Source organism: Tursiops truncatus, chromosome 16 (assembly GCF_011762595.2).
Source record: "Tursiops truncatus isolate mTurTru1 chromosome 16, mTurTru1.mat.Y, whole genome shotgun sequence".
Lineage (NCBI taxonomy): Eukaryota > Metazoa > Chordata > Mammalia > Artiodactyla > Delphinidae > Tursiops > Tursiops truncatus.
The window spans coordinates 57,328,997-57,356,904 of NC_047049.1; the positions used below are offsets into that span (position 1 = coordinate 57,328,997).

Genomic DNA, 27,908 nt, shown 5'->3' on the forward strand with positions numbered 1-27,908 from the left:
GCAGGGGACCCGGGTTCATGCCCCGGTCCGGTAAGGTCCCACATGCCACGGAGCAGCTGGGCCCGTGAGCCATGGCCGCTGAGCCTGCGCGTCTGGAGCCTGTGCTCCGCAACGGGAGAGGCCACAACAGTGAGAGGCCCGCGTACCGCAAAAAAAAAAAGTTTTAATTGACCTGCCCACATGCAGTTGGTCAGAAACCCCAGCTCCTTGTGGAGATTTGCCTCCACAGGACCTGAGGGCTGGAAACCTGGTAGAGCCCCTGTGGTCTCCCTCTGACACCTCTTCCTAAGAAGGGCAAATGACTAAAGTTCCTGTTCAGTGCAGCTGGAACCGGTGGAGACCAATCTGGGATCTGATGGCAGGAAAAGGGCCTTGCTCCGTGTAAGTGTTGTAGGTTACGCCAATTCTGCTGGCCATTTGCCCAGTTGTCACAGAACTGTCAGCTTGGCCTCACCTCTGCAGTGGAGGCCCTGGTCAACATCACCTGAGACCAGGCCACTTGACTTAGGCCTGAGGACCTCAAGGTTGACTGGAGTATGTATCCTCTCCTCCCCATGAAGTCCATGAAGAACATGAGACACTGAGTGGGATCACTGGCCAGAGGTGTGAAGCAGACAGGCCAATAGGTAGGAGGCAATTTTTAACAAGTTCCCCAGAGGAAGATGAAGAGAAAGTTAAGCTTTCCAACACAAACATCTATGAGCCTATGAGCCCAGGTGGAGAGGGAGCCAGGTGCTTCACTCTGTGGTTTAAACCTCCACAATCCATAGGAAGATCTTATCTCCACACCACAAATGAAGATCAGGCTCAGATATGAAGTGTCCTTTCCACCAACACTGCCTCAGGCCTCAGGCAGAAATGGCATCAGCCTAGAATTAGGTTTTGCCACCATCTGTTAGGCCTGGGTGGTGGAACTGAACCTGGAGGCTGCTGATTAATAAATTAATCATCTATTAATTTCTAACATATCAAGGCCACAGGAGCCCCATGAGCCCACAGCTGGCAGCTTTCATAACCCTACAGTATTTGGGATATATACTTGCATTTCAGACAACCCTCAGGAACCTGGCTGTAAACTATCCTTCTCTCTCCTACTTATAAAAGTATATAAGAAGCACATGGGTGAATAGGTCCATTTTACTCTTAAGTATCCTGAAAACACAAGAGCTGCTTTCATACCTAGCTTGCAGACAGCCTTTCCTGTTTTTCTTCTTACCTAGCAATAGGTCCTGCCTGATTCAAACAAACTGGTTCAAATTCCAACTTACTGCCATTAAGTTATGTGTCTTATTCCATGGGCCATTCCAGCCAGTCCCTTAGGACAAACAGATCAGAAGGGGCCTTTGTGCCCCCCATTCCACCTGTATGGAAAGCTTGTTTGGGTTGCTAATCTCTCATCAGATTCTTCTTGACCTGGAAATTTTCAGCATGTATCACTTTTTGGGTAATAAGTAAGTACTACATTTTCTTATCTGTTCTCTCTGACTTCAAACTATACCACAGATCTAGTATTATGAATTTGTTCAACAAAACCCTTCTCTAACCTTTGATGGTATCTTTCTAACACTTCTGCCATCAAAATTCCTCTTTCCTACTTTTCCAACCAAATCATCTATTAATTTCTATCATTCAGCTCAAGTCCAGATTAAGGCCAATGGCCACATAGCCTGAAGGCACTCTGGTCACAAACTTAGGCCCAAGCTTCTCAGTGCCTGCCTGAAAAGAAAGGAGTAACGACCTCTCACTGGGGCCCATACACTTGCATTCTACAGACCCTCTGGGTATTGACACTGTCTGTCTACGCCTTACTCCCTTTCCCTACACCTCGTCCCATCCTACCTAACTAGGGCCTGGATCATTTCCAAAGCAATAACCCAAAGGGGTGTGGTGGGTGTATACAACCTTCAGCACCATCCCTTCATTTCTCTTTTTTCATCACTTGCTAACTCTTCCTGGAGTTCACAATGATCCAATGTAATTTTTCAAATTTACAAACTGAAGATATGAAGGCATATATCTTCTTACTTTATTGTAGTCTAAAAATCTCATGGAGTTACTCTCGGGTCAGAGGACTCTGTGGCACAGATTCATGAAAAGAGCAAAATAAATGCTCACTGGAAAAATAAAGTACTAGCTAGAAACAAGGAAGATTTGACCCTAGCTGCCAAGTTTTTAACTCTGCAAATACTTAAGAGTCATTAATTATGTATTATTGTTTTATTCATAATTTGTAATGTTTTGGGATACCAAAAGTAATTCTAATGATGGTTGAAATTAACAAAAAATTTTAACCTCATCTTAAAACATCCACTGATCCATCTCATTCAATGGCAATATTCAATGTTAAAAGAAACATAAAAACAAACATGCACACAATTGCACAGTTTTCATAAAGGTCTATTTCATTATTGGTGGGTAGCGCATTTAACAGTTAAATACATTTAAATAATGTATAGGTGACTGCACGACTGCAGCATTGGTAACTAGATAGATAACCAATTCAACTAGAAACCAGCTAACAAGTAACTGCCTAAATATTTAAAATACAGCTCTTGTTTAGATCATCCTTTGTTTTGATCACCTTCTTGGGTGGGGGTGGGGGGGAAGCCTGCTGGTCACACTGGAAATATATTAAGGCCAAATCTTCTGATGTCCATTCCCAGAGGTTTCTTTCAGCTGGATTAAGCCTCCAGCTCCAGGGCAAGCCCAAGTTTGTGGCCTCCAGCATTAATGCTCTTCCCATCTACCAGAGCAGACAGTGTAAGCTTCACACCTGTAAACAAAAGCAGACAACTATCAAGTGCCTGAAACACCTCATGGGAGTCTGCAGTCACGCCACAACCTGTCACTTTTCCTCAGCTTGTCAGATGACCTACTAGTGCCAGCCACCAGAGGGCGCTTGGGAGTATCTGAGACACCAGACAATTCATTTGCACATCCACAGTAAGGAAGGAATCAAGTCCCAGAGCATAAGAACTTCATAATAAAGCTCAAACAGCTCTGGAAAATACAATCATGTTCAATACACTATCCAGACTAAATGACAACCATAACTGGATCCTGGAAAGGAAAAGCTACAATTAAGAGACACTTGGGACAAGTGCAGAAATCCAAATATATACTATATATTAGGTATAATTTCAAACTGTTAATTTCCTTAGCTGTGAAAACAGTATTATAGTTATGATGTCTTTATAATGATGCAGTTAAAAATGTCTTACTCTCATGATATGTATCCTAGGGCTGATGTGTCTATGTGCTTGGAAAACATTTAAATAATTCATAAGGATATGTGGGGAAAAAAGAAAAGAAGGATTATGTATAGAGACATGGAGAGATAATAAAAACAAAATAAATGTTAGTAATTGGTCAACGTGGGGAAGGTATGAGTGTTCGTGGTACCATTCTTTTCTTTAGGTTTCAAAACAGTCAAAAAGTCTGGGGAAAAAGTTCCAAGTGCTTTAGAACCTTGCTCTTCAACTGGTGGTTCAAGAACCAGCAACACTGGCATCACCTAAGAGCTTGTCAGAAAGTCAGAACCCCTCGCCCCAGACCTATGTATTTTAATAAGATTCCCAAGGTGATTCATGCACACACTGGTATTTGAGAAGTACTGCTCCAGAAAACACAGCAAGGCTCAAAAATACTATGTAAAGTAAATGAGACTATAGAGACCAAACAACCAAAGCAATGAGTGAACTATGACTGGAGAAATAAAAATTACTACAAGACATTTCAGGTACAAGTGAGGAAAGTAAATAGAGAACGGATATTAAGTAATAATATGGAATCACTGTTAACTTTCTCAGGTGTGATAACAGTATTGTGGTTATGCAGGACAATGTTCTTATTCTGAGGAGATGCATGCTGAAGCATTTAGGGAAATGTCATGATAGCTGCAATTTCCAAACAGCCCACCATAAAAAAAAAAAGGAAAGGAATAAAAAACTGTGGCAAAAGGTAAACATGTGTTCACTGTACTTTCTGTCAATTCTTCTGTATGCTTGAAAGGTTTGGAAAAGAAGCAGCTGAATCTTGAGAAAGACAAAAGAGTTGGAGGAATCAGGCTCCCCAACTTCAAACTATACCACAAACCTACAGTAATCAAGACAGTATGGTACTGGCACAAAAACAGAAATATAGATCAATGGTACAGGATAGAATGCCCAAAGATAAACCCACGCACATACTGACACCTAATTTATGACAAAGGAGGCAAGAACATACAGTGGAGAAAAGACAGCCTCTTCAATAAGTGGTGCTGGGAAAACTGGACAGCTACATGTAAAAGAATGAAGTTAGAACACTACCTAACACCATACACAAAAATAAACTCCAAATGGATTAAAAACTTGAATGTAAGACCAGACACTATAAAACTTTTAGAGGAAAAACACTCTTTGACATAAACCACAGCAAGATCTTTTTTGACCCACCTCCTAGAGTAACAGAAATAAAAACAAAAAGAAACAAATGGGACTTAATTAAACTTTTTGTGCAGCAAAGGAAACCATAAACAGGACAAAAAGACAACCCTCAGAATGGGAGAAAATATCTGCAATTGAAACAACAAAGGATTAACCTCAAAATATACAAACAGCTCATGGAGCTTAATATCAAAAAAACAAACAATCCAGTTAAAAAATGAGCAGAAGAGGAGCGCTTCCCTGGTGGCGCAGTGGTTGAGAGTCCGCCTGCTGATGCAGGGGACACGGGTTCGTGCCCCAGTCTGGGAAGATCCCACATGCCATGGAGCGGCTGGGCCCGTGAGCCATGGCCGCTGAGCCTGCGCGTCCGGAGCCTGTGCTCCGTAACGGGAGAGGCCACAACAGTGAGAGGCCCGCGTACCGCAAAAAAAAAAAAAAAATGAGCAGAAGACCTAAATAGACATTTCACCAAGGAAGACATACAGATGGCCAAGAGGCACATGAAAAGATGCTCAACACCAGTAATTATTAGAGAAAAGCAAGTCAAAACTGCAATGAGGTATCACCTCACACTGGTCAGAATGGCCATTATCAAAAGCTAAAAACAATCAATGCTGGAAAGGGTGTGGTGAAAAGGGAACCCTCTTGCACTGTTGGTGGGAATGTAAATTGATACAACCACTATGGAGGACAGTATGGAGGTTCCTTAAAAAACTAAAAATAGAACTACCATATGACCCAGCAATCCCACTACTGGGCATATACCCTGAGAAAACCAGACACATGCACCTCAGTGTTCACTGCAAGCACCATTTACAATAGCCAGGACATAGAACCAACCTAGATGTCCATCGACAGATGAATGGATGAAGAAGATGTGGCACATATATACAATGGAATATTACTCAGTCATAAAAAGAAACGAAATTGAGTTATTTGCAGTGAGGTAGATGGACCTAGAGTCTGTCATACAGAGTGAAGTAAGTCAGAAAGAGAAAAACAAATACCATATGCTAAAGCATACATATGGAATCTTAAAAAAAAAGAAAAAATGGTACTGATGAATCTGGTTGCAGGGCAGGAATAAAGAGGCAGACATAAGAGAACGGACTTGATGACATGGGGTGGGAGGGCGAAGCTGGGACGAAGTGAGAGAAGTTTCAACATATATACACTACCAAATGTAAAACAGTTGGCTGGTGGGAAGCAGCAGCATAGCACAGGGAGATCGGCTCAGTGCTCTGTGATGACCTGGAGGAGTGGGATAGGAAGGATGGGAGGGAGGCTCAAGAGGGAGGGGATATGGGGAGATATGTATGCATATGGCTGATTCGCTTTGTTGTGCAACAGAAACTAACATGGTATTATGAAGAAATTATACTCCAAGAAAGATCTATTTAAAAAAAAAAATCTAACAGTCTGTTTTCTAAAGTGTCTGTAATATTTTATGTGCATGCCAGCACTGTATGAGGGCTCTAACTTCTCCCTATCTTCATCTACACTTGTTATTTTCTAATGATTTATTATATCGATTCTAGTGGGTAGCAGTGGTATTTCACTGTGGTTTTAATTTACAGTTACTTAATGACTAATGACACTGAGCACCTTTTCCTGTGCTAATTAGCTATTTGTATGTCTTCATATAAATGTCTTTGCAAATCTTTTGCCATTTTTTGATTGGGATGTTTGTCATAGTTATTAATGAGTTTTAAGAGTTCTTTACATGTTATGGGTACAAGTCCTTTGTATGATTTGCAAACATTTTTCTCAGTCTATGGTATGTCTTCATTCTCTTAATACTGCCTTTTAAAGCATAAACTCAAAAGTTTCCATTTAAAAAATAAATAAATAAAAAGAAGCTAAGAAATGAAACTAATTTTGAAACCACTATCAGAACAATCCTTAATACTTACCAGGCCTCAGAGTCTGAGTGTAGCCCACTCCAATTAAACTAGAATTGTTGACTTTTGCCTAAGATAAAATGCAAAAACAAATGTAAGACAAATTTTTGAATGGAGGGACAAAGCCCCTGGGTGTTTCCCTATCATACAATTATGACGCATTCACTTTTCCACAAGAGTTAATAAAATTTAATATTGTATTAAGCTAAGCGAAAACTAGGTGCCACTTAATCCTCATCCACTAAATTCAAATTGTCAGCAGGACACAAAACTCTTGCAATCTTTTGGGATGTGTCCACAGACCCCAAACTGTCCATATAGCACAAAAGCCTAAGCACTCTCATAAAAACTGTCCTTAAAAAACAAAAACAAAACAAAAAAAAACTGTCCTTGTTGAGTCTAATCTAGCACATAAGACCATACCAGAATGTGGGTAATGGAAGTTCACCAGGCTCACTAACTACATGACATTGACACACACACCACCCTCAAAGTATGGCATGTGTATGTATAGTTTAATTTTGTGACTACGACACTACTTTCAGGGGTATTCCTAAAGAATTTAAACCATGCATGTTCTAAATCTCCAAATGACAAGCACTTCCTCTGAAGAAAGAGACTGACTACAACTCCTTCACCTCACTTTCTCACACCTCTCATTAATGCCCTTGAGTCTTGGCTGTATATAACTAGACGGTGCTTAAGAAGGCGTTCCAAAGGGGCATCATTTACCAATCCAGACCCCTTCCCTCCTTGTACAATTCTAATATTTTAGGATTTTAGTCACAGACTTTCAAGGGCTGGAAGGAATCCTGGAGAGGAAGACATGGTCAGGAGAAGCTTCGAGCTCCATTCTCTCCCACTACTGATATCACTTAAGCCATACCAGAGGCCTAAGGCTGTAAATGGGGGCATCTCACCCTGCTCTCCATGGCCTAGGTTGCCTAGTCAGGTAACTTTGCTCTTCAGCATTTTGAGTGCTATGGTAATAAAAAGGTAACAAACAGCCTCTGGGATCAAAACAGACTTGGGGGATTCCCTGGTGGCGCAGTGGTTGAGAGTCCGCCTGCCAATGCAGGGGACATGGGTTGGTGCCCCGGTCCGGGAAGATCCCACATGCCGCGGAGCAGCTGGGCCCGTGAGCCATGGCCGCTGAGCCTGCGCGTCCGGAGCCTGTGCTCCGTAACGGGAGAGACCACAACAGTGAGAGGCCCGCGTACTGCAAAAAAAAAAAAAAACAGACTTGGAAATGATTTGATGTCTACACTCTTTTGTAATGTATATCAAAACAGCCCAATTGAGAGAGAAATGATCCAACTATACAGGCAAAAGTCACAGAAACAAAACTTGTATTCACTTGGCACTACAGCCAAGTCTTCATGAGCCACCAATGACCATGTGAGTTATTTGTCTAAGGAAGGAATGCCCCACTAGCAACCATCTTTTGCCAAACAAATTAAGAGCCCCAAACAATAAAATAGCTCCTACTATTTTAGGAGTCAACCATGAAACTAATGGAGCATTATGCAATGCTTCCTGGGTGATGCTTGATTAGGGTAACAGCAGCACTACTTAGGCAGACCATGCTAAATATTCAATAGTTTTCCAAACTAATCCCCAGAAGTCACTCACTGGCACACAGGTCCCAAGCTGCCTTCCCATTTTAGACTGTGAGAGAGCTGCATCTTCTGCTGGCATTAAACCTGTGATGGTGCCATAGACATATATTTGAAGAGAATAGCAATGTAGCTACCGCAGCACAGTGTGCTGTGTGAATCCTGAGGATTTTACTGCTACAGTGTAGTCAGAAATAGAGAAGGGAAAAATAAATGAATCACTGCCTTGCCAACAGGAAAAGCATTCCGGGTGCTTCTCATTCTCTCTGATTACAACTCTGCTAAGCTAAAACAAGAATGGGGCTAAAACTTAACTGCCTAAATTATCAAAACATATCGTCCTCAGGAATGAAGATGACTATGTAACAGAAATAACTCTCACGGAAGGTTTAACTCTTTCATTCTAGTACATACGGTGCCTGACCTGTAAGCAACTAACACACAGGAAGAGCTGCTGATCTGCCTGAAACTGGAGCCAGCGCTCTATACCCTCAGACACTGTACTCCCCCCTACCACAATCCACTATGACTGAAGGAAGAAATAGCAGAAAGAGTATAAGGACAGGACTAGGGTGGCCATGCAACCCAACCAACCCACAATAGAGGGGAGGGAGTTCCTGGGATGCAGGACTTTCAGTGCTAAAGTTGGGATAGTCCCAGGCAAAGCAGGATGAGCTACCTAGTCACCCTAGACAGAAGGGAAATCAAAAGACATGCAAGTCCAGTCCTGGCCCTACCTCTCTTTCCTTCCTTCCCTAGCTGTGGTCTACGTCATTCCTCTCTCCAAGCTTTGGTTTCTTCACTTGCAAAACAGCATGTGTACCACTGGCTGCTCAGATCAAATCTGAAGATATTTTGTAAACCATTAAAGACAAACACAAACTAACAAAGTACTATCACCTTCCAACCAGAATGCGAACTGCCCAGGGCCCAAAATACTGGCTTCCCTGGGCTTGGACAGGCTTGGCCCTCATAGTTATTATCCACACTACTTCAACAACTTTTGAAGTTAATTTAAACAAACTCCTGTGGCCTGGATAGCAAACATCTCTGTCTCAACAAAAAAAAGCAGCATTCCCGAGTTCTAGTCCCAATCTGTGTGTAAACTGGGAATTGTGTGAACCACAGTTCAAATATTCAACACAATCCAATATACCCAAAGATTAAGTCCCACAACCAAAATCCCATTCTAAGCCCACAGCAGTACTCACAGAAATGGAAGCAGTGGGATCCAACTGATATTTAGCTGCAATGCCAAAGCGAGTACAGTTGGTTCCTGATGTCCAAGCAAGGTTTACTGAAGTGTCAAGATCTTCACATACTTTCTGATAAATTGATCCTCCAAATTCTGTCCCATCATTGCTATAAGATATTTTAAATTAGTCAACCTAGACTAGACAATGTAATAATGTCTAAGGCACAAGGCTGATACTGTAGCATTACATTTAAATAAAAGCCACTGCTTACATGGGTCTCTAGTGTTCCACTGAAAACTTTAGTTTTACAAGGTCTTTTCGGGGCTTCCCTGGTGGCGCAGTGGTTAAGAATCCATCTGCCAATGCAAGGGACATGGGTTCGAGCCCTGGTCCAGGAAGATCCCACATGCTGCGGAGCAGCCAAGCCCATACGCCACAACTACTGAGCCTGCACTCTAGAGCCCACACACCTAGAGCCTGTGCGCCGCGAAAGGAGAAGCCACCGCGATGAGAAGCTCGCGCACTGAAATGAAGAGCAGCCCCCGCTCACCGCAATTAGAGAAAGCCCACGTACAGCAACGGAGACCCAACACAGCCAAAACTAAATCAATAAAAAAATTTTTTTAATGTCATCAAAGGACTTTTCCCAACTTATGTCCAAAAACAGGGATTGGTCAAATCAATCATGGTATATCTATAAAAATTATCATGCAGCCACTAACCATCACTAAGAACACATAATGCTATAGGAAAATGATCAAAATGTATTAAGGTGGGGGAGGTTAAAAACAGCCTTTTTGGTATGTATTTTATATACACACATATAAAAAGATGAAACACCAAAGCATTAACAATTAACAAAAGTTATATGTCTAGACGGTGGGATTATGAAACATTTTTGTTTTCTTCTTTGTACTTCTGTTATATACCAATGCATCATTTTTATAAGGGAAAAAATTCTTTTTAAGTCCTTTCTACATATACATTTAATTTGGGTTAGGTAAAAACTCTATACATTTTAGGTAATCCTATCAAATGAGCACCTCACACATCACAGACAATGAAGTCAAATGAATGCACATAGAGTTTGGCAATGTCTTAGCCTTTTTTTTTTGGCCATACCATGCAGCTTGTGGAATCTCAGTTCCCTGACCGGGGACAGAACCCGGGCCACGGCAGTGAAAGCTCCAAATCCTAACCACTAGACCACCAAGGAACTCCCATCTTAGCCTCTTCTAAAAATCCAAAGCACATCAAGCCTCATGTGAAATGAACATTTACTCTCTCAGCACCAAAACTCAGACTAATGGTTTTTACTGTACACTTCTGAAGGGCATTCTAGAAATGCCCAAGGATGATCTTTTTATGTTAAGAAAATTCCTTTAGGTTGTACTCAGATTCACAGGAGATGACAGGAGACATCAATACCACTTTGAGGTCCTACATCATAATATCCCACAAAAGAAATACTCACACATTAGTGTGTAGCTGGAAGTCCCCAGTCCTGTAGCCCACTGCAAAGTTATTTCTTGTCAGCTTTGATTTGGCACTGTCAAAGGTCATCTGGTACCCAGCAAGCCAGCCCTCATAACAAAAGACTGCTGAACCGTGGATTGCAGGTCCAGCAAAATCAAAGTCAACATCACAACCAAGGTTCATACATTCCCTCTTGTAAGAAGACTTGATTTTACCACTTTTCTTTCTGGAAAAAGAACAAACTGTCTTAAAAGTGATGTCAGTGGGAAAGATTTACAGACATAACTTCTGCATAGAGGGCACAAAACAGATTTAAATGAATCTCACTGTAACTGGGGAGTACAGGCACACTTCATTGTTTTACTGCAGTTCACTTTACCGTGTTTCCCTCCCCCCCGCACCTGTTTGTAGCAGGGTTTGTAGCAATTGAGGGTTTGTAGCAATCCTGCACCAAGCAGATCTGTTTGGGTGTTTTTTTCCAACAGCATTTGTTCACTTTGTGTTGCTGTTGTCACATTTTGGTAGTTCTCATAATATTTCAAACTTTATTATTATTATTTTATTTGTTAACAGTGATCTGTGGTCACTGATCTTCTGATGTTACTACTACGACTTGGTGAAGGCTCAGATGATCGTTGGTATATTTTAGAAATAAAGTATTTTTTAATTAAGGTATGTACATTGTTTTTTTCCCCAACATAATGCTACTGCACACTTAACAGACAACAGTATAGTGTAAACATAACTTTTATATGCACTGGGAAACCAAAAAATCCGTATGAGTCGCTTTTTTACAATATTCACTTTATTGCAGTGGTTTGGAACCAAACCTGCAATATCTCCAAGGTATGCCTGTATAAGAGATAGCAAGATAATCATAAGAGGTAAAAAAAAAAACATGGCTCAATGAACTAAAAGGCACAAGGGGCGACTGGACCACCACCACCATAGGAAGACTGCTTTGCAGAACTGGTTATCAGTCACAAAAGCCTATAAAAAACATGTTAGGTACCCAAGTTAGTGTCACAATAAGAGGCAAATATTTGAAGGCAAGTCAACAACCATACTGCTCATGTTCCAAAGGCAGAAACAGAAATTCACCACCACAAGGCACCTGAATGTGCACCTTTCTTAAATATACCAAAGAAGAATGCTTTTCAATTTAAAGCAGATAAAAATGCCATGCTTACCCCGTGTTTGGTGAAAAGGTGGTATCAAACGTCAGTTTCAAACCTTGACAAATCTATTTCGAGAGAAAAAGAATTTGTTTTCAGCTTTATTTCTTTTTTGAAATACAAAAATAAAATAATTAATACTACAGCACATTTTCAAATGTTACCTGGTCTTCAATAGCGATTTCTGTTCCCAGAGTATTATCAGTGTTCCACTTTTCTGTGAAAGTCAGACCATACTCACACCATTTATATTTGGTCTCCAAGGTCCCGGTAACTTTACCAGTGTCTGTATTAGATGAACCAGATGTTGAGAATTCCTAAGAAGACAAGACAAACTTCAGGAACTTTCTCGTAAGCCTAGAAGAATCCACTTCCTAATTTACACACACACACACACACACACACACACACACACACACACACACACACAAAACCCCACTGAAACACAATAATTTCACTAATCCTCTTTTTTCTAGCTTCCCAAACACTCCTACCCTCTGCTACTGAGTATATACAACAGTGACAAATTAGCCTGTAAGTTACTGACTACATCTTACTACTGCTGACATTTCCAACCAATGGATCAAAAGTTACTTGTATCTGATTCTCAAGTGAACAACAAACTATACGACTTTTAAGGAAACTTCTGCTAAGGTGATTTTATTTGGGATTCAAAAAAAATCAGTGCGGGAGGATGGATGTTTTAGTACTGCTTCCAATCTGCCTGATATTGAATGAGACACTAAATAGGTCAGTATGGCTAATCACAGACCCCCTTCATTAAAATCTGAGTTTATACACAATTTACTATGAAATGGTTCCTGAAAATCCTTAAAAGGAAAGCACCCCACTGTAAGAATCTATGCCACAAAAGATTTTTTTTTTTTTAATTCTTTGGTAACCTCAATATTCTGTTTCTGACATAAAGAGTCTTCATCAGGTTTAATGCCTTCCCAACCATCTTTACATTCTCATTAAAAAAAAAAAAACGGGGAGGGAAATTATAGGAGATTTACTCTATAACTGATTTATATCATGCATAATATAAACTATACTCTGTACAACAGATGATATTAGTAGAAAAAACAACCTATGCAGTGATCAATTTGAAATGTACTATATAATCTTATGTTTGTAGCAAATATAAATAACTTGCCAATCCCTAATTGCACACCAACTGAAAAGGAAGGCATAATATGGAGAGGGCTTATCTGAAATTCAAAATCTGCTACAGATAATCCAGAAATCTAACCTTTCAGAGCTTAGTATACAGGCAAGCAACTGAAATCTTCCAAGATAAAATGTTAAAAATGCCCTTTGAGGGTTCTGATATGACTGCTAATGATGGTTATACTCTTAAGGTCATTGGAAAGCCAAATTTAAAGATGGCTGATCTGAACTAATAAAGAAAAGCCTTCGACCTGAAATTGTGATACCTGCAGAATGAGGAAATACCAAAAACTCTATCAAAAGGAGAAAAGACCAATCATCCTTCACTTAGAAAACAGAGCATTTGTGTAACTATCGCTCTGCCGTGAAACAGACTCAATTCTTTAGGTCTTATATACAATCTCCTGAAATTAGATGCTTTCAGTAACAGAAATTTCAAGTCAAAGCTTGGCACTCATGCCCATACTAAAAAGCACCAAATTGTGTTAGGGAAGAACACTGGATATGAAATTAGGAGTCCTGACATCCAGTTCTGCCTGGCATTTACTAAATGAGTAACACTGAGGAAGACACTTTTCTGGGTCTCAGTTACCTCAACTGTAATAACAAAACTTACTTCTGGAGGATTAAATTGGACTAAGACTTTGAAAGCTTTGCACATTTTCACATGCTCTACACAACAGGAATGCATTACTAAAACAATATAATATATATGGAGCCTGTTCTAACAGATAATTGAAATGCAAATGTGTATGAGTAGCTATTTTTAGTCCTGAGTGACAATGATTAATGATTCTTAAGGCCCCACCCACTGCCACCCATCAGCCCACAGACTGAGCCAGCTTATATACATGCCAAGTACATGCCAAGGAGTCCTCAAGACACAAAACCAAGAAGATCACACTGTGATCTGGGACCAGAAATGGGTCAGATGATACCACTGGTGGAGCTTATACCCTCCCTTTCACTCCTCACCAAGATATTTAGGCTTCTACCTTCTGCAGTGGCCCAGACATCGTTGCAGTTCAGGTGAGAAATGCGACTGCGACTATTTGGGGCCAGGGACATATTACAAGATCAGTACCATGTTTTTGAATTACATACATTAAATGTAAATTAAAATATACCATATCTAATCAAGCTCTTATATATCCTTCATGTTCTTAAGCTTAATTTTATAAAATTCCTATCCACAATAAGCCTTTCCTTTCCAACAAAGGTTTTGATTTATCAAACAATCTAGTACTAGATATACTGCTCTGACTGTTCCCTACTTTAAAGTTTATTTTGTCTCTCCAGCCAGCAAGCAAGCTTTTTAAACACAAGAATTGAGTCTTCTACTTTTAGAAGGCCTTTTGTGTTTCAGCAAATACACAGCAAGTGGTTTATAAGGGGCAATAGGTTAAGAGAGGGAACACAAAACAAACACTAAGTCACTGCTCTGTAACCTGTTACCTTGAGCAAGTAAGTCACTCAACCACACTAAATACTCAGGCTTCCTTTCAGACCAAAGAAACCAAAAAACAGATGCGACCAATATAAAACCCCAGAAATCCAAGTCTAGGCATTGAGAAACTACAAAATGATTAAATAAATACCAGTTATATGCACTAAGGGAGTTAACAACTGTAGGAAGAATTTATCAAAATAACCAATAATATTCAATATGCACACACTATACCCATCCCCAAAACAATCCCCAAACAAAAACTTTTAGAAGAAAAAAATTACACAAAATTAAATTTTACTTTACTCTCTTTGAGGGAGTTTGTTAGGCAAGATCAAGACATCCAAATATCAAAATAGTAACCTCTTTAAAAATACTCAAATTTAGGACTCTCTAAATTCACAAAATACAAGTGGAAATCTTCCCCAAGGCGGGCTGCTAGAATATGACCATTACATAAACGATTAGTACACTCAAATTAAGTTACTGAATATTTTTATGCCCAGAACTCTTAATGTTTTCCACAGGCATTAAAAGAAGGGGTTACAAAAAAGTATAACAGGTTCCCTGCCTTTAAGCTTGCAACCTTACTAAGTAAACAGAATCCCACATGACCAGTGTCTTTCCTGAGTTCCTTGAGCATACAAAGTAATATGGCAAAAGACCACATGAAAATCAGAAATCATATCCAAAGCCAAAACAATCAAGATAAAATTCCCTTAAAACGAAATTATCTTTTGCCCCTTCTTTAAGATAAAATGTGTAGACATCTTTCAGTTATGACTATCTTATGGGTTGAAAAATTGTATAAAGGCTCGTCAGAACTTATCAAATAACTAACACTCACCACGCCACTGCATGACTTTGTTTTCACATCCAATTTCACCAACCCAAAACCTTCAAGTAGAGAGCAAAAAAGAACAAAATGATCTTTTTGTATAAAAGATGCATACCAACAGCTGACTACATTTAAAAAAACAAAAACCAGAAACATTTCACATATTCAGAGGGGGATAAAAATGTGTGTTGATATACAATATTTAAATGAAAACAAATTAAATTATTCTATGTAAACTAACATGTAAAGGACAGAACATCTCTATGAAGCTCTCCTAGTATGTTGGCGTGTATTTGGCACCCACCCTCAAAAACAGCTTCCAAATCATCTTATCAAAACATTTATTAAAACATGCTTTTCAAACCTAAACATCAGATCAGAAAATCTATTCAACTTAAAGATCAGAATAGTCAATAGTTTATTATGATACAGGCATTTAGAACATTTATCTCAAAGGCATACCTCGCTTTGGAATTAATAATCTGAACAACTGGGGAAATAATCTAAAGGATAGGGAGGGTGGGGTGTGGAACAAAATCTTTAACAAAACCCCAATTTATTTGCAGAAACCCATAACCCTTTATGAGTCACCACCATAAAAGCAAAAGCAGTAAAACATCGTAATTCTAGTCAACCAAGGCCTAAACTACATCCGAAGGAAATGAAAGCACAATTGTTTTTTTTCTTAAAGGTAAATTCCTTGAACTAAAGTATGAAAAAAAGGAGGAAATTGGGATGGAGGGAGGAAATGTGGGATGGAGGGAAATGTGGATTGTTACAGTACTCTTTTAAAAGAAATGTTATCTTAAATGTAGCTAACAGAAGAATTACTGCAGCAAGTTATTTACAATCTGAAGAAATTACTAATTCACTAAGCAATCCAAACACACATTTTCGCTTCAGATCTAAAATTTTTAAAACAGTTCTTACCAAATCCTTTGTTGAATATATCTCTGGCAGCTTTGCCAAGGTCAGCATATGATGGAGGAATACACATTGCTGGTGGGAAGAAACATTCCAGTGTTAACGTCCCTGTTCTCCCAGTCTGTCCAAGAACTAGCTTATGACCCACTGCTACCTTTAAAACCAAGCAGTCCAACTTAGTTTTGATACCACTAGAATCTATAATAACACTGTAGTCTAGTATGATCCATGAAGGAGGTATCAGCACCAAAGGCTTATTTCTAAAATAGATAATCACAGTTAAGTGTTTATACAAACTTGGAAAATTCCCTCCAAAATATATAAAAATATTTTCTATTCCTAAATTTACACAGTGCCTGTAGCCTCACTTCCTAGGATGAGACTAGTACAAAGAATCAAACACATACACACGTATATATCTGTACATACAGATATACCTGCCAAAATTCACTGGAATGTGATTTAACCAAATGAGATAAGATTAAAAACTAAGACAAGTCCCTCTCCCCCCTATTCAACCTTTAGTATCCTCACGGAGATCAAAACCAATATTCCGAAATAGAAAGAGAAAGATAGGTCATACTTCTGAAACTTAAATATTGAAACATAAAAAAAAAAATACAGCCATTTATGTTTCACTCAAGCGCCTACATCAACTAAATATCAAATGCACTTTAAACATATTAGTATGACACTCAAGTCCTCGACCCACGCTGTGAGGCTTAAGGGCAAGCAATCTGAGGTCGTTACACCAGCTCATTCATCCTACATAGCACGTCCACGCCCTTAGGAGCACATGTAATGAATGACCTTGCGCCCTCACACGGGGGGTTACTACTTCCTCTAAAAACGTGACCGATCCAATCCTGCAAAAGCTGAACCCGATAATTAATAACTTTCTGCTTCTCAGTTCGTCAAAGCTGAACGTGAATGCGTCCACAGACCAGCTCCCCAGGCCTAGTCAGTCCCGCTATCCGAGATCCAACCACCCAGTCCCTCCTCCGCAAAGCCAGGGAAGTCAGACGGTGGAATGGCTACCGAAAGGGGCGAACTTCCAAGCCCTTGAAGACAGAGGGGGAAAGCAGCTGCGGTTTTCTGGTCGGGAGGCTTCGGCTGCCCAGACACCGCCGCCCCATCCCGCAGAGATCGCTCTACTTACGCCGCGGGCAGGTCTGTCCGGAGGTCGCCATGGCGAGGCCGCGAGGAGAGGTGATCTGAGGGAGGGACAAGAAGTGCGGTCAGCGGGGCTCAGAGGCGAATCAAGGGACCAGAAGGGGGTCTCAGACAGAGGGGAGAGGGGCCGCAGGGCAGCGCGGCCATCTTAGGGAGTCGGGGCCGACCCCGAGTCCGGCTCAGGCGTCCTGCTTGGCCACCGGGGCCTAGGCCCCAAGGTCCGAGTGAGGCGGGCGCGGCGGTACCTGGTGGTCTCCTGGGGGGAGGGGGAGGCACCGCTGCCGCTCCGCTAGCAGCTGAGGCCGCTCGGCTAGCTCTGCGTCCCGCTGCAGCTGCCGCGGCTGGAGGGCGAAGTGAAGGAGACACCGTTCCGCCCGCCGCAACCCTGTCCTCCCCCCGCCAGGACCCTGCCGCTGCCCCTGGGGCTGCCCACTGCGCCTGTCCCCGCAGCGCCGCCCGCTGCTCACTCCAACCTGCTCCGAGATGGCCACGTGTTCCGAGAGCACCGCTGCCCACGGGGTGTGCTCCCTCGGTCCCTCGGCAGGGGCAGGAAAAGCAGAAGCTGCCGGACCTCAAGTCAGGCAGCTACGAGGGCAGCCCCTGAGGCGAGGGGGCGGGGAACGGCGGAGGCAGCGTGGAGGGGAACGCGCGGGCGAGGGATGGGGCAGAGGCCCCGCGCGCGCTCGTCACGGGCGGGGCGGGGCTTCAGGCGCGTGCCTGCGCGGGGCTCGGCGCGACTGGGCGCGACTGGGCGCGACTGAGCGCGCCGCCGCGCACCCCGGGTCAAGTACTTCTCTCCAACTCCCTTCGGAGAGTTTCGTACACCCTGTGCTTGGCACACCCTGCAGAGCCAATCCCCAGTCTAGGAGGGAGTCAGCTGAGCGTTACCCCTTCTACACTGAGCAAGTGCAGCGTGCGCTTCTGAAAGACTGTCTCTCTCTCCTGGTCCAGGGAGAAACGAGTGGGGCACAGAGACGCACCTCCCGCCCCTTGCGCACTCCCTCCTTCGTCCGCCTCCCACCACCGTGTAATCGCCATGCAGGGCGGGACTCGACCTGAGAGTCTCTCTTGGGTTGCCGCTCCCTAAACAGACGAGCACGTCTCAGGGTGCCCCGCCTTGCCCCGCACGCCCCCCTTCCCCGGCTCACGCCCTAGGGTTCCTTTTCTGACGCCTCCGTCTCGCTTAGAGGTGGGACTGCTTTACACACTCAGGGAACTGGAGCTGTCTTAGTGAGTCAAGCCTGCTAGAAAATTTAGGAATCATGCTGACCAAGCATTAGAATGCTGCACTCAAGTTCCCTGGGTATGCAGGAAGAGTGAGGGAGCCAAGGGAATAAGAAAAAGTGAGGCGTCTACTGAGATGGAAATAGAGTCAATTTAGGCTCCGGAATCGATCGCCAATTATCAGCGATTTATCCCCTTTGTACCCCAGTTTATTTATAGGTTTAAATGGGATGAAGTGGTCTTTAATAACCATTTGGCCATAGACTATGCGCAAAGCCTTTTGACCCCTGACTCTGGCTCTGAAAGCCACCTCAGCTCAAATGCTGACAAGGTTCCATCTCCTCCTAAACCAGGAAAAAAGGATAGCTAGACAGGCTTCCACAATGCAAAGCCGGATTAAAGCTGCAGCCTGGTGGAGTTCCCTCCCACGAGCAAACCCCGCCAGCAATCTTGCCTAGTCATGGTTGGGATTAGTCATTGCAAAGGGTTAGAAGAAGGGAAGAGCCTTTGCTCTTAAAAGTTCAAGCACCAGAAGCACTGATAAATTCCTTCATTCAAGCTCAGACAGATTGGTCTGAAATCAGTCTGGTTCCACAGGGGACTGGTCTGCTCTGGCCATGTTTGATGCTACTGTGAGGCTAATGGCAGAGAATGCCATCCTATCACAACTGCAGCATAATATACCACCTCCCAGAAAAACCTAGACTCTGCTCAGCCACCTTCATTACCTGCAGTAGGGCTTAACACCCTGTGAACTATCTAGCATTTTTAACCCCCAGAGAATTTCACTGTGCCACAGAACACAGATCTGAGCCTTCACCCTCTACAACTCCAAGGAATGTACACAATATCTAATAACCAGCAGCAGAATCATGGCAATTTATTTCAAAGTTGGATTCAGTAAATATATCTGAGTGCTTACCTCCAAAGCCATTTAGACCGAAACATCATTAGTAGCAGCCACCGCTTATAAAGCAACTACCTTGTGTCATCCACAAGGGAAGCAAAGTCCATTCAGACACAGCTCTTGCTCTCAAGGCACTTACAGTCAAGCATGTGGAGAGGTGTCAAGAATTGGGAAGAGTCCAAGATTTTCCCTATGTGCAAGCTAGCAAGTTAGCCTGCCACAGTTTCATAGGTTCATAGATGCTGGCAGAAGACATGAAACTTGAAGGTCAGACAAAGGACTTTATTATGTATGGCTCAGCAGGCAGCATAAGCTTCATGTTCACATCAGTACCCCTTGCCCTCTGTGTTCCACAGGGGTAATGCAGAGCACCCTAGGTAGAAACTGCACACCATGCATTTGTGTCACAGCTGAGGAATCCTAAGCTCAGAAAACCTCCTGCCTTATCAGGAGCTGCTAACCTGCCCAGTCTTTGCCCCAGAGACATACATTATTATACTTCTCTGGAAATAAAATCTGCCCTCTGCCTCCTGTCCCAGAGGGAGTTACTACCCCTGTCTCCCAAGGCTGTTTGCTATGCGAACATTCTTAAGAAGATAGTTTGAGATAAAAGCTGTCACAAGACATGTAGAAATACCATGGAGAATTGCCCTACAAAGTAGGATGGAGAATTCAGGAGTTGCAAGGACGATGCTAAACATAAGCACAGAGTACTGTGGGCACAGTTAGACTGAGGAGACGCTTGCACTAAAGTTTGAAAGTAGGACTTATCAAAATTGGAAAGCCAACAGATCAAGGATGGAAAAGCAAAATTCTAGAAAGAGGCATATGCAAAGCCATACAGGGGCTTGAAGTGGCAAGAATCGCTTGGAAACCACAAGTAATTAAGTAAAGCTGGAAAAACCTGTAGAAAAATTTGCAAGATGGGGCTTCCCTGGTGGTGCAGTGGTTGAGAGTCCGCCTGCCGATGCAGGGGACACGGGTTCGTGACCCGGTCCGGGAAGATCCCACATGCCACGGAGCAGCTAGGCCTGTGAGTCATAGCCGCTGAGCCTGTGTGTCCGGAGCCTGTGCTCCGCAACGGGAGAGGCCACAGCAGTGAGAGGCCTGCATACCGAAAAAAAAAAAAAAAATTGCAATATGAGTCTAAAGATATTTGCTGGAGTCGAATGACTAAGGTCCTGAAAGCAGCAAGTAAGGAGGAGTCTAGGGTGGCTGGGAGCAACATTTTTGGCTTGAGCAGCTGGGAGGACAACGGTCTCCCTCATTGTTGGAAGGGCTATGGGAAGAGGGACAAGTGTGAAGATAAAGAGGATGATTCAATTTCAAATAAGTATGAGGAGCCAGGGACCACCAACTCTAAATAGAGTTGTCCTATAAGCAGCTGTCCTATAAGCAGAAGTCTAGGAGACAGGTCTGGAGAGGAGACATTGACATGAAAATTTTAGTTTTAATTATGACTAATCATGGGTGTGATTAAAGTCAATAAGCAATGTGATAGGAATAAAGATAGAAGTCTTAGAAGAATTGGTTGTTTCAGGGGCAAGTAGCAGAGGAGCTAATGAAGAAAACTGACAAGACTGGCTAGGAGGCTAAAAGAAAACTCAAGTGGAAGTACTTTCCTGGAAGCCAATGTGGGAAAGCAGTGGGTGGAAGAGGGAGTGCTGAACAGTGTCACATCCTGAGGAGTGGTCAAGTGAGGTCAAGACCGAATAAGTATAATATTAGTTGCCATTACTGTGTCACCAATCACCCCAAAACTTAATAGCTTAAAACAACAAGCATTTTATTATCCGAAACTTCCCGTGGGTCAAAAATTAAGCTTAGCTGGGTAGTTCTCACTTAGGGCCTCCCATGAGACTGTAGTCAATATATTAGTTGGGCTACAGTCATCTGAAGGGTTGACTGTGCTAAAGGATCTGCTTCCAAGGTGGCTCCCTCACGTGGCTCTCAGCAAGAGGCCTCCGTTCCTCACCATGTGGCTTTTTCCATAGGGCAGCTGCTTGAGCATCCTCATGACATGGCCCCTGGCTTCTCCCACAGCAGGTGATCTGAGAGAGAGATGGAAGCCACAATGTCTTATATGATCCAGCCTCAGAAATCACACTGTCATTCCTGCCTTAGTCTATTTGTTAGAAGCGAATTACTAAGACCAGTTCACCCTCAAGGGAAGAGAAATTAGGCTCCTCCTTTTGAAAGGAGTATCAAAGAATTGTGGATATATTTTAAACTACCATAGTCAACACTCTGGTCACATTATTTACATTTCTTCTACACGGAAAATACACTAACTCCCTCCTAAAGCCTTCCCCAAACCTTCACATTTATAGCATCATCAAGAGGCTTGTCAGGTGTAGTTCCTTTAAGTACGGCAGCTCCAGTACAGTTCCTCTTAACCTGAAGATCTATGAACTAAAGAGAATCTGCCTACCCCTACACATACACATATCCAACACACACGGAGAAGGTTAGGCACAAGATAACTGCTGAAGACACCCCTGGTCAAAAAGGGGAAACAGGACGTACGTGGAGTCCACAGCAGTTCTGAAATCCAGCCAGGTCAGTTTTCAAGATTCCTTTATTAGGACTCAGTGCTAATCCTGACTGTGCCAGATGAGGTCACATGGGAAGAGCCAGCCCTAGATACACACTCCTTCTCTTCCTGCCCCAGGCTCCGCCCCACAGTGTGAAGGGTACACCGTAGCCTGCACAGGCAAGGTCCATCCTCCCTCACATAGCTCACTCCTTGACCACCCCATGGGCTTAGCGGTGTGTCACTGGCAGTTCAATCCATGCTCCAGAGAAAGGACTCTGAGGACAAAGTCCATGCAGGCCCCAGAAGCAGGCTCAGGACTCTTTCAACAGGGAAAACTAAGATCTTCTGTATCCAGAGCTTGGTCCAGGTATGGAGAGGGTGAGCATGGGCTTTGGTGGGCATGTTCCCTTGGCCCTGCAGACTCCTTACCCTAGAGGAATAGGCACCATCTGAGAAGGGTTAGACTGGGGCCCTCTAAAGTATGAGACTTGGGGTGGGGGCTCCTCTTGCCCGGGTCTTTGGGGCTTGGCACTGGGAATCTTTATACAATTGGAACAAACATTTATTGAGGTGAGACAAGAGAAAGAGAGAACCCTAAGCTGTCGTTACAGTTAGAATGTGGGATGTTGGGGTGTAAGGTTTAGCAGTGGAGCATTCTGGGTGGGAAGTGGCCATGGAAGGGTGGAAGTGAAGTTCACTGGAGTTGAAGGTAGTCCAGGACAAGAGGTGAGGCTTGGTTGTTACAGCTACCTGCCCCCCACACATCCAATACACAATGGTGGAATAGGCACAGTTTGTTGGCAGGGATACTGAAGTTACCAGAATGTTGCTAGGATAAGAGGTAGGAAAACTGAGTCAGGTGCCAAAGTCCTCAGGGAACACAGGAAGTTGGCCATAAAGGATGACCTCAGTAGAGGATGGTAGAACTGATGGCATGAACCTCAAAGGAGGTGATTTTATAGCAGGGTGGAGGAATTAAGAAAGTGGCCATCCTTCCTGTCCCCAGGTCCAGCCCTAGGATGTGGGAGGGTGTGGGAGAATGAGCAGTCTTCCCTGGGATCCAATATATCAATGGAAAAAGGTAGTTTTTTGCCAAGGTGAGCAGAGTGAAAGAGCACCAAGTGGTGAAACTAAGGACTTAGGGTAGTTTGTTTACAATGGAACGAGGTTCTAGAGGGCTCCATGGGATAGGGTGGCAGGAAGAGCAGCAGTGGGAGGACAAACCAGGAAGAAGGAAGCACAGACAGGATTGACATGAAAACTAAGGAGAGCACAGATAAATAGAGGGACTTAAAATATTTGGGGGAGTTAAGACCCACAGTTGGGGGTGAGGGCCATTTTAGGATTAACTGGGCTCAAAACTCAAGCCCTTAGCTGTGAAAGAAATCCCTGAAATTGCACATAAGGGACAGTGTGCCTGGTTTTGTGCATACAACATTGGGCTGTCATTCTTAGGCACACTGAAGCATAAAAACCACTGATCTAGGCTGTCTATCAAGTCCCTGCAGTCCCTAGGGGAAAAGAGGAGCATTCTAAAGCTCTCCAGACACATGCAGTGTAGACTCCGTTTCTGATTTAGTATTTAATGTAAGATGTGACTATTAAAGCAGATACTGGAGTTACAGCTTAACAGTCAGGACACAAATTAAGTGCAAGTTTCATGCAGTTCCTCTCAATTGATATACCAGTGGTTCTGGGTTTGTATAGAGACTGATATGTAATAAAAGGACTTTGCTATGTATCATCCAGTCCAACCTGTGGTCTTGATCAGAGTTCTAATTAAAACACTGATGAAACATTGTTTACTTCCTTGAAAAAGTTCACACCTTCCTATATGGGAAAGCCTAGCCCAAAGTGACAGGAAAAATGTAGAGTTTCCTGCTCAAGAAACTTCAGTGGTTCCCATTTATCTGTAGGATAAGGTCCTTGATATAAGGAAGATGGACCATTATCCTACTCTGCCTTCCATCACAGTCATGTTTCCCTCCTACCACCTGTACTAATTCAGGTCATACATTCCCAAATCACATTGTTTTTAGTATCATGGCCTTTGCTGTTCATCCCACCTGGAATGCTTTCCTGTCCCCACCATTTTTGAGTTAAACCCTCTGAACCCTTTTAAAGCCCAACTCAAATATACTCCCACCGCAGTTTTTTCTGACCTACCAGTTACACGTCATTTTACTCCCTCTGAAATTCTATGGTATGTTTTACCTTATGGCATAAGGTATCAACATATATTTCCAATATTTTATTATGAAAATGTTCAAATACGCAGGGAAGTTGGAAGAATTGTAAAGTGAACCCCCATATATCCATTATCTAGAGTCTACATTTACCATTTTGCTATATTTGCTTTATCCCATATCTTTCCATCTATCCATTCATCAGTCCATTTCAAAGTCAATTGCAGATATCAGTATACTTCACTCCTAAATACTTCAGCATACATATAATTAACTAGAATTCAATATTTATGGTTTTTTAATTAAAATTTACCTACATGTTTTTAAAAAACACTCTGCCTTCCCTATCAAACTCTTTAATGGTGGGAACCATTTCTTACTTAACTTTATCCCACTCACCTCCCCACCCACCCATCCAGTAACTAATAATGATGACACTAGTAAGGATAAACACAATCAAAATAATCACAGCTAACACAATATCAAGCACTTCCTTTGTGCCGGTACTATTCTCAACACTTCATATGCTTTATTGAATTATTATAACAACCCTATGAACACAGGTACTATAAGCCTGTTACACCTGTTATAGATTAGAAACACAGAGGTCAGGTAACTAGCCCAGTATGCATAGATAGCTTTAAGTGGTGGAGACAAAATTTAAACCCAACTGTGAGTTAGGGCACATGCTCTTAACCATTCACATTGCCTCCCCATCGTCAAAGCCTTACCCCATGCAGGTAACTAATCATATTTATCGAATGTTCAGAGTCCACTGCTTTGTACCAGCCTTGTCATGGCCCATTAAGAGAGACAGTTGGCTTGAAAAATTTTCCCTGGTAGGTTTGTGATGATGAGGGCATGAGCTTCCACAATGAAGGTAAATGGGGGAGAGGGAAGCTAGCTTGTCCACAGACTTGTCACTGGGTCACCTATGAGAATGTCTCATGACTCACATCCCACGGCTGCCTGCATCTACTGTGTGGCTTCCCTGTGTCTGTAGGGCTGGTGCAGGAGGCAGTGGAAGGAGTGTGAGGGAGAGTTCTGAGGCCTGGGCAAGTCACAAGTGCAGCTTGACTGGCAGCTGCCTAGACACTCAGTACAGAGGGAAACTGATGAGGAAGCCAGCAGGACAATGGGCCATTATTTCTGGCTGTAGGAGGTTGGTCAGTTTGATACTGGGTGACCCACCCCTCCCAACAATTTGAGTTCTCCTAGTCCTTTGATTGGAAGTAAAGCAATTGGATTTAAAATGACTCACATGCTATTTCTGGAAACTGGGGGCAATCCCAGGACTGGTTCCGGCTGTTAAGTAATCAGGGATTAACTTTAAGGGTCACCCTCTTGCTCCAATCACCACTACACACCGCTGCCAGATAATACAACTCTGATTGGATGAATCCCCTCTTCAGAACCCCTCTATAAAGCAACCCAGGTTAAATACAGGTTAAAACCCTTCACCATATGGCTGATACCTAACTTTCTAAGCAAGCACAGAGTTTTGCTGAACAATAATCACACAGGGCATTAACAGAATTTACATACATAGAAAGAGCTCTGTAATCAAACAGGTGTGGGAACTGTTATATTAAACCAAGGTTAACCCGTTTCTTTAAGTGGAACTTCACAGAGCCTTGAATTATTGTGCATGATGAGTCTCTGAAAGGAGAATGCAACAAATTTCCAGTTTTTTCAACAAGGATCTTGAGAGCCTAGTGTTCCATAGAACGTGTGCTATCTCAAATGTCACTCTCAACATAGCTACCCCTGAAATTTAACCAGTTTTTCTAAGGCTATCATGGCAGCCATGAAAAGGCACTCTTCACATCTGCTGCTATGAGGAGCATGGCAGATTCACTGCTCTGGCTGCTGCCCCTCTGGATCCAGTGAAGCCACACAAGCTGCTGCTGATGACCAAGCATGATGGGGGTATTCATGCAGGTCCATCCCTGCAAAACATGGGACTCGTTTAACAGGATGCCCCTTTGACCTGGCTGAAACTTTCTTAGAGCTACACTGCCATTTGAAACTCTTCTACCCAATCTTCTTCCTGTATCCAAATCTGAAGCTGCTACTGCTTTTTCTTCTTTATCTGTCTCTGGCATATCCCTCGGTGAATCTCTTGCACATTTAATTCCATCTTGGCATCTGCTGCTGAGAGGATGTAAACTAGCATACCTGTCTCAAATGTGCTTCTAAAGCCCTTCCAGATTCAGTTCCTCCTTGGAACCTCACATCACTTTTATGGAATCTGTTTCTATGGTCTGCATTGAGAGGCCTCCTGATACAGTAGGGAAGCTCATGGACTCTGGAAGACAGTATACCAGGTTCAAATCCCAACTCTGTCTGTCACTTGCTAGCAGTACAACCTTTAGGAATTTCCTCAGCAAGCTGTAAAATGGGGGATTACACCACTATCTTGCAAGGCTTACAAGGATTAAATGAAAAATTACACTTAAAGCACTGCGCATATAGCAGGTACTCAACAGATAGAATGACACTTACGGTTTATAGTCATTTGCGTTTTTTTCTACTTTCCTTATCAGATTTATAAAGTCTTGAGGACAGACAGTGTAATCTTCATCTTTAACTCCCCTTAAGGGCCTTAATCATTGTGGCCCAACAAATGGCTGTTAAACTGAGTGGAAGAAAATGGTTCCTTGCAGAAGGAAATGGGCATCTCAGAGAAAAGGGGCAGAAGAGCCAATTAGGAGAGTCAACCAATGGTACAGGAAATGTAAATATTCAAAATACATGTATAAAATAGGAAATGTTTATATAATATATATAAAATATATTTATTATATATAATATTGAAATATACAAAAGAACCATGATTTCAGAAATAACTGCCAAGAAAAGGGCCAGGAATTCCAAAGGTGTGCTCCTAGGCCCCTTTGCAGAGGTTGGCACTCTAAGTCTTGTAAACACAACCAGGAAGAGCTATTTTAGCAGTAAAAGCCTCATACCCAAGCTTAGTGTAACTAGGAAAAAATGGAAGAAAAATGAAGGAAGGAAATTGCAAAGATTGATAATGAACAATGGGTCAATGTAGGGACACAATTAGAACATACAGAGCCAGGGCTTTCCTGCCTAGTTCAGAGTATAGCCTTCTCCTTCAGTACATGGTGTCAGGCCATGTTCTTTTGAGGTTTTTTTCTGTTTTTTGTTTGTTTTCATCTTTATTGGAGTATAATTGCTTTACAATGCTGTGTTAGTTTCCACTGTACAACAAAGTGAATCAGCTATATATATACATATATCCCCATATCCCCTCCCTCTTGAGCCTCTCTCCCACCCTCCCTATTCCATCCCTCTAGGTCATCACAAAGCATCAAGCTGATCTCCCTGTGCTAAATAACAAGATTTATTTGTTTGTTTTGTTTGGCCACACTGCGTGGCATGTGGGACTTTAGTCCCCCAACCAGGGATCGAACCTGTGCCCCCTGCTGTGGAAGCTCGGAGTCTTAACCACTGGATCATCAGGGAATTCCCCAGGTCATGTTGGTTTTAGGATTTTCCCATGAACTCTGACTTGGTGGGAGAAACCACAGCACATCAGGGGTGGCCTCCAAAGTAACCTGTCATTGGTCTGTGCAGGAGGAAGCTACTAGAATCCCTAGATCTTCTGCCTGTATGCCCAGCTGTGGCTCTGGATCTGGGGAGGCTCAGGAAAGGGTGTAACCTGTCCCACGAGCCCAATGTTGCTCTC

The 27,908-nt window shown here is 42.7% G+C and overlaps 1 protein-coding gene across 5 annotated transcripts in view; it reads right to left on the reverse strand.

Annotated features, from left to right (window-relative positions):
- Positions 1–2,202: 2,202 nt before the first annotated feature.
- Positions 2,203–27,908, reverse strand: part of LOC101323812 (non-selective voltage-gated ion channel VDAC2) — an 86,711-nt gene continuing 61,005 nt past the window's right edge. For 2 of the 5 annotated variants that reach the window (XM_073793413.1, XM_073793412.1), the window contains 10 exons: positions 21,450–21,525; positions 17,330–17,384; positions 16,177–16,245; positions 15,256–15,305; positions 11,956–12,108; positions 11,807–11,859; positions 10,615–10,842; positions 9,156–9,306; positions 6,341–6,398; positions 2,203–2,773 (listed from right to left, as the gene is read on the reverse strand). In XM_073793413.1, the coding sequence (XP_073649514.1) occupies positions 2,682–2,773; positions 6,341–6,398; positions 9,156–9,306; positions 10,615–10,842; positions 11,807–11,859; positions 11,956–12,108; positions 15,256–15,305; positions 16,177–16,245; positions 17,330–17,384; positions 21,450–21,525 (985 nt within the window). In that variant the 3' untranslated portion in view covers positions 2,203–2,681. Of the gene's footprint in view, positions 2,774–6,340; positions 6,399–9,155; positions 9,307–10,614; positions 10,843–11,806; positions 11,860–11,955; positions 12,109–15,255; positions 15,306–16,176; positions 16,246–17,329; positions 17,385–17,588; positions 17,747–17,816; positions 17,870–21,449; positions 21,526–27,908 lie in introns of those variants that run through there. The other 3 variants (XM_073793415.1, XM_019936000.2, XM_073793414.1) reach the window with 3 other exon arrangements.